The 6,953-nt window shown below is 44.4% G+C and overlaps 1 protein-coding gene across 2 annotated transcripts; it reads left to right on the top strand.

Moving 5' to 3' along the window:
• The first annotated feature begins 472 nt into the window (after positions 1-472).
• On the top strand, positions 473-6,508 carry spry2 (sprouty RTK signaling antagonist 2). 2 transcript variants are annotated; one of them, XM_019873859.1, is made up of 2 exons: positions 473-1,017; positions 2,902-6,508. In XM_019873859.1, exon 2 carries the CDS (start codon positions 2,950-2,952, stop codon positions 3,841-3,843), a length of 894 nt encoding a protein of 297 aa, XP_019729418.1. In that variant the 5' UTR covers positions 473-1,017; positions 2,902-2,949; the 3' UTR covers positions 3,844-6,508. The 2 variants fall into 2 exon arrangements, with proteins under 2 accessions (XP_019729418.1, XP_019729419.1); XM_019873860.1 differs by lacking the exon at positions 473-1,017 and adding an exon at positions 1,869-2,188.
• The last annotated feature ends 445 nt before the right edge of the window (positions 6,509-6,953 follow it).

Below are 6,953 nucleotides of genomic sequence, written 5' to 3'. Positions count from 1 at the left end.
TATACAGTGGTCTATTTAGATTAGATAAGATATACATTAATCAAAAGAGGTGTACTGAATAAAAACTGTTTGTAATAGCGGAGGGAGCATAAATGGGTAGTCGTTTTAATCAGGTTTTTAATTGATCTCTCCATATGGGCCTAAGGTGTAGGCTATTTGTTGTGAGCGTGAAGTAATATTCATGCACTGTTGCACAGTTAATCCAAAGTTCATAAAGTGATTTCCATACCTTGAAAACTCAACTCAATTTATAGTAAATAGAATATCAGGGCCAGTGCTGCAGGTGCAAAGGGCCAATCACGAAACAAAGTAAAAAGGGAATTTTCAACTCAAATTTACATTTACATTGGATCCTTCCAATTTGTGTTTGTGTCATTGTCACCTAAACGTAAAAATGGGGAAATTTTAAAACAACAACGAAAGACTCACTCACAACGTAACCCAATGTAACTACAGCATGGGGCGTTCAAGGGGATGGAGCCGCTGCGACGTGTCAGCTGCAGCCTGCCGACCAAGTGACCAGCAGGGCTACGACCGATCCAAGTGCCCGTGAATGAGTGTGTGACCCGCCAGCCAATGACTGAGCACCGGATACGAGACATCCGCTGGAACAACAGGCGCTCTGTCCTGTCTTGTCCCCACCACCACCGCCGCCGCTCTCCTCCCCCACCATATTGACGACATTTACAGCCCCGATCCAAAACCTCATCCCCGGACACCGCGAGGGGGAAAGCGATTCACGAGGAGGACAAAACACTTCTCAAAACTTCTTGGATTTACCAAACGAAACTTTTTGGGTCGGCTTTGGGACTTGTGCATACTTTTTTTTCCGTTTCCGCAAAACGAAGTGGAGTAAGCTGTCTTTTTTTGTCTCCCTCTTACGACGTATGAAAGTTGTCTACCCGGTTGCTGTTTAGTGCGCATGCGCAAAACATGGGATAAACAGCGCTGTTGTTGTTGGTTTTACGGACAAACTTTCTTGAAAACCTAAACGGATATTTAAGTGTTGAAAGCCCGGTAAGTCAACATCTTCAAAGTGGCTCTTAGTAAGGACTTATCATATTGAATGACTCTCTATTTGAGCGTGAGATAAAGACGTCTCGATAAACTCTCACACGCACAGCCATTACATCCGATGCTTTCAGCCGCGTCACGAACCTTCACATGCATTGTTTTTGCAACTCATAACTTCCTATGTAACAAACGTAGGCGTGTTTCGTTTGTCAGGTGCTGACAGACGTAAGACGCACACTGCGGGGGGGGTTTCGGGATAACAAACAAGAAAACCTTTTGCTTCAGCACATGCTCAGCGGTTGTATCTGGCCGTATCGTAAATGAACTGTTGTGCCATCCGTTTGCCAGTCATGTCAGTTGCCAGTGTGGCCTGCGTGCATAGGAGGAGAATGGTGGAAGTCTGAAACCCCACCCCCATCCCGTTCCCTCATAAGTAAACTCGTGGGCCTGCTTCGCAACATTGCAGCCTCCTAATCTCTGTTCCCACAAAGTCACAGTTAAGTCGAGTTTTGTATAGGACATGAGTATTTGCATCACTCCGATTCACGTTTGAGTATTCAGATAAGATCTGTGTGCCACGTTTTTACCCCATCCATTCTATCTGTAGGGGCACCAACTCCTGTCAACAAAAGCTTGCCTTGTGTCAAACAAAGCGTTTTTAACGGCTGTAGATCGAGTGCAACACATATTTCTGGATGTCCTTCATTTTTTTTAACGTTGTCTACTGTCACATACCACTACTACTACTACTACTACTACTACTACTACTACTACTACTACCACCACCACACACAAAAAAAAATAATAATAGTAATGCAAAATAATAATGCATTTTATTTTGGGCACCTTACAGCGTAAGAGGAGCAGTATAAAATGAAATATTACACTATGAGCAATGAAATACGTCAAAGTACTGTAGTCCGAAACATAAGAATCAAACATAATAAAAGTAGTGAAAACAAACCCAATTATATAATGTATGCCTGTTTAAAAAGATATGTTGTGAGTGATGATTTGATTGCGGTGAGAGTCAAGAGTTCCGAAGATGAGGTGGGAGAGCGTTCCAAAGGTGGAAGAGCAGAGTGGCTGAGGGCTTTTGACCACATTGTGAGCAGACGAGCGGGAGGTGAAGGAAGTTCAATGCGGAGGAGGTGGGTCTGTTCATGTGAAAGAGGTTGGCGAGATATATGAGGTTATTGATGGCTCCATAAATTCCAAAGAGGATCTTGTACGAAATCCTGTGTGTAATGGGCAGTCAGTGAAGTTGCCGTTGGACAGGAACGATGTGAGTTGTGTGAGGGGGTCAAATACTTTTCCCATCTTTGTTCATTTCATTGATGGCTTAAACTGCCACATTGCAAGAGGAAAACTGAAGTGTACCTGGACTTGTGATCATAAATTCCAATGGTCCTTCATCATGCTGCTCAAACTTGACATGGCCTCTTGCATACTCCCAAATGTGTGGACCTCACCCCCCTAGAAAAAAATGGATTTGAAAACCAATTAACACTATGCAGAAGAAAGAGCACGGTGTTGTCACTCTGCTTCACTTTGGTGTGAAATATTGATGAAAACAAGGCTATAAATTTAAATACAAAGCACTCATGCAGAGTAACGTGCAGTATGCAAACCATTAAATTGTCCAGCAGCAATAAAGAGATGACATTTCCTTTGTTCAAAGTGGACACTGTTGCGTCCTCAACCTCCCACTCATATCGCAAAACATAACAGAAGAACGATATGCACGCACATTCAATCCATTTTGACACACTGGCTTGTCTCACCGCACAATTCGTCACTTTTGCCCACTTCGGCGTCTGTTATCATTTGCACAGTATCATTTGCGTGTTTTCTTGGTATAAGCAACTGTATCTGTCTTTCTTGCAGGATTTCAGATGTTTCCCATGCAAGCCCGAGTGGCTCTTCAGTCGCACGATGGATCCCAGAAATACGAGCTTCAGCGACGGGGGAGGAGGACACCGCAGGTGGTCATTGCAGGACGATGGGAGGCTGCAGGCGAGGCCTTGGCAAGCCCACGATGGTGCGCTGGCATTAGATGAAATGAGGAGAACTGGGAACCGCAATGAGTACACAGAAGGACCCACGAGGACTCCGGTCTCACAGAAGAGTGACCCAGTTACGTCACAATTTTCCAGTATTCATCAGGACACCCAGGAAGAGAGTAGGCCCACTGATGTTCACAACCTACATGCAGACACAAACGTCATGTGGTCCGCCAGCACGGAGGACTGTCAGAGTAGGGACGCTGGCTCAGGTCAGAGGGTCCTCGGCATCATGGGAAGTGGTGACCAGATAATCAGTGCCCAGCCCATACCAGCAGCACAAATTTCAAATGAGAAAATTGCAAATGAAGAGCCAAAGTTGTTAGCGGCTGTGCCCAGCAGCGGCGAGTGTAAAAGCGCCGACACGCACTCCAAGTGCGAGCGCTGCAATCGGTGCCGCTGCCCCGAATGCGGGCACCCTCGGCCCCTGCCCTCCTGCTGGGTGTGCGGCGGGCGTTGTGTATGTTCCGTACAAGACGCGGTGGAGTATTGTACGTGCGTGTGCTGTGTCAAGGGACTGTTCTACCACTGCTCCACCGACGATGAGGATACGTGTGCGGACAAGCCCTTCTCTTGCACACAGGAACGCTGCTGCATCCGCTGGACCGCCGTGTCCTTTCTGGCCATTATCTTCCCATGTCTCCTGTGCTACCTTCCAGCTCGAGGATGCGTCGCGGCGTGCCATAGCTGTTATGACCGAGCTACGCGGCCCGGCTGTCAGTGCAAGAACGCAATCCACTTCCAGGCTGTGAGCAAGCCAACGTAGAACGTGTGTGTGTTGTGTGTGTGTTGTGTGTGTGTGTGTGTGTGTGTGTGTGTGTGTGTGTGTGTGTGTGTGAGAGAGAGTGACTACGTTTACATGCAAAAATCAGCCAGGTTACTTTTGGGCTCTACTTGCAGTGGGTTCAATTAACCTTTGGCCTAACCACATTTCTCATAATACGTTAGGGAGATTTGGCTTTAGGCTGAAATGTCAGGATGGAAAAAAAAATGCCCAATAACATTTACAGGTCAACTTAATTTGACCATTTCTGAACTTTTGCACAATGTCCAACTGTTGCGTGTTTCCGTACCTTTTGCATAGCTTAATGTTCTCTAGCAAGGAGCTGAAAATTCACACCTGTTTGATACGTATAGGACTGCCTTTCTGTGAGTCCTCCAGTCTCTCTGTTACAAGCCGATGATGACACACTGTGACACTCGTAAGTTCAGTTGCCACTTCCCTATGAGAGCATCCTGTTTGAAGCCTCTCCAAGGCGAGGCACTTGTTGATCAATTGTTCGGCGCGGCCTCTGTCTCATGCTGTCTTCATGCTGAAGAAGACTGTTTCAAAACACAATTTGAAATGAAGCTGTGAACCTATTTATGGATCAAACACCTGTTGTGAATGTTGCCGTTCAGCTCCATGTTAGGGAACTGCAAGATGCCCAAATGTACTGCAGCGATGAACATGGACATTTGCATTCAAAAGTTGAAAGAAGGTCATATTAAGTTCACCTGTAAAAGTTGCTGTGCATTTTAGAATCATCCTGGAATCTCGCCCCAAAGCCAAGTCTTCATATGAACAGAAGGGAAACATGTTTTACCCCGCAGAGTGAAATTCTTGTTTCGCTCAGAACATGGATGGCAATGTGTAAAATACTAAAAGATAATACCGAGCTAAAAAAAAAAAAAAACAAACTACGGAAAATACAAATAGAGACAGATTATTAAAAAAAAAAGGAGTCCGATGTGGCAGTGTGTGTCCAGAACAAGGGGAAAATCTGATACACTTTGGAAAATACCGGAAAATGGATGCATTTGTGCAAATAGTGCAACACCAGGCTGTGCAAGGTCACACAGTACGTGGTGGCATGTGAGGAGTACAAAAGAACAATACTTAATGTAAACAAAGTATAAAATACATGACGTTGGATTAAATTTGTACAATACTGTAGTTGTTGTGACTGGTCTTCACACTCAGGTTTGCGATTTTTCCTTTGGGCACAATTGAAGATGTTGGTTTATTCGTGTAAAATTTTGGTCGTGGATCATAAACGTATTCCATTGTCTATTCAACTGTGAATACAAAAATGCAGTTTGAGTGTTAAAATACACCCGCTTGATTTTGTGGATGCGCCGGATACGCTTTCCATCGTGCCACACTGTTGAAAGGTGATATTTTGTAGATTCTCCGCTCTGAAAACTCGTTTCACCTCTGTCAACATGGTTCAGAAAATGTAGTTTCATAGTCAGGATGTAGCAGAAATGTATTTCCTTGTGCGTCCAAACACAGCCCCCCGCGCGGCTTGCGCCGGTCCTCTTGTGAGCGTCCAGTCAACCACATGAGCAGAAGGCAGGCATTGATATTTAATCATGGGAAGAGGAATTTGGTTTCCAATCAAATAAAAATAAATCAATAAAGGTTTGTTCATCCACGTTTTGAAAATGTTGACTACAGTCAGATGAATGTGTTGACATGCATTTGAAATCAATCACTTTATTGCAATCGGCCCCATTTTTGCATGTAAACGTACCGAATGAGTTAGGGAGTATGAGACCCACTTAAGTCCTGTTTCAGTCCTGTAGCTCAAGTGGGAATGCGAAAGTCTCCATGCCTTGAGCTACTGCTGGCACCGTTCGGTGCATGACAACAGCATTATGAGTCGTACTTGAAAGGAAAATCAAAACAAGCGCCGCACGCTTGCGAAGGCATGCAGGCCATGTTTGTGCCTTGCAGAACTTGTTTGACCTCTCACAAGGAGGTTGCATGTTTTCAATGACGTTTTCGTGTTTCTTAGCTGCATTACACATGGACGATGAAAGTGGTTGGCGGGGTGGGGCGCAACAGAACCAATTACTTTACAGGATCGAGCATTTTTTGCCTTGAGTTCCTATTGCCTGTCTGTTGCATGAAGCCTGATGACATATACACAGCAGGTGGGCATCCATGAAGGTGTAAGGCTTGGTGCTGATCCAAAATGGGATTTTTTTGTGGGGGTGGGGGGGGGGGCTTTGTGGAGGTCTGCACTCAACTCAGTGGTACTGTAGTCAAATACTTTCTTGACCGAATTCTCAGAACAGAAATCTAACAACTAACTTTGTGTACATTAGTGAGATGCTTTTATTTTTGTACATAGAATACTCCCAACTGTGACAACTGCTTTTGGCCTTCATTGGAATGTAGATTTCATCACTTCTCATTTCAGGTCATTTGCTTCAGAGCAATTCAGTTTGTACAATTGCACAGTCACTTACAAAAAAAAAAATTAAAAAAAAAATTATTTTCTGATTTCAACACTTCTTAGTGTGAATTAAAAAAGTATATTTATTAGAAGGTTTTATTATTTTGTAATGCAAAGTATTTATTTGTGTCAGTGCTGAAGACTAGGTCAGTGTCAGCCTAAAGGCAAGTATATTAACGTTGGAAATAAAATAACCTTCATGTCTGACGGAGTCTGATTTTGATTTGATTCTATGTGTTCCTCAACTCTGCTGACAAAATATGCGGCTTTCCTGTGCTTTTCATCAGTTTTAATCAAAGGCTTATTCGAGCATTCCTTGGTGATAAATGTCCCCGCAGGTCAAACAAGAACGTGACACCTGTTGACAGCAGACAGTTGTGTTTGCAGCACGGTATGCATTCGGCGTCTTGATTGACACCGAGGTGCAACTTGCTCTCACTTGTTTGCTATTCATCAGCAGCCTTTCTGATTGACAGGGGGGCTCGGAGAGTTCACGTGATTATCAACTCTCACCTATTCTGCTTCAGTGCAGGGCGAAAGAAATGGCCCAAATCCCATTAGAGGGAGAAAAGGGAGTCTTGTCCTTGTGTTTGGTCTTTATCTCGCCAACCACAGGCCCCTCTGCAACCATTGTCGTTTCCCTGAATAAAGA

Source organism: Hippocampus comes, unplaced genomic scaffold (assembly GCF_001891065.2).
Source record: "Hippocampus comes isolate QL1 unplaced genomic scaffold, H_comes_QL1_v1.1 scaffold445, whole genome shotgun sequence".
Taxonomy (NCBI): domain Eukaryota; kingdom Metazoa; phylum Chordata; class Actinopteri; order Syngnathiformes; family Syngnathidae; genus Hippocampus; species Hippocampus comes.
Note: the sequence above shows the minus strand (reverse complement) of the source record. Positions and strands in the feature narration are given on the sequence as shown.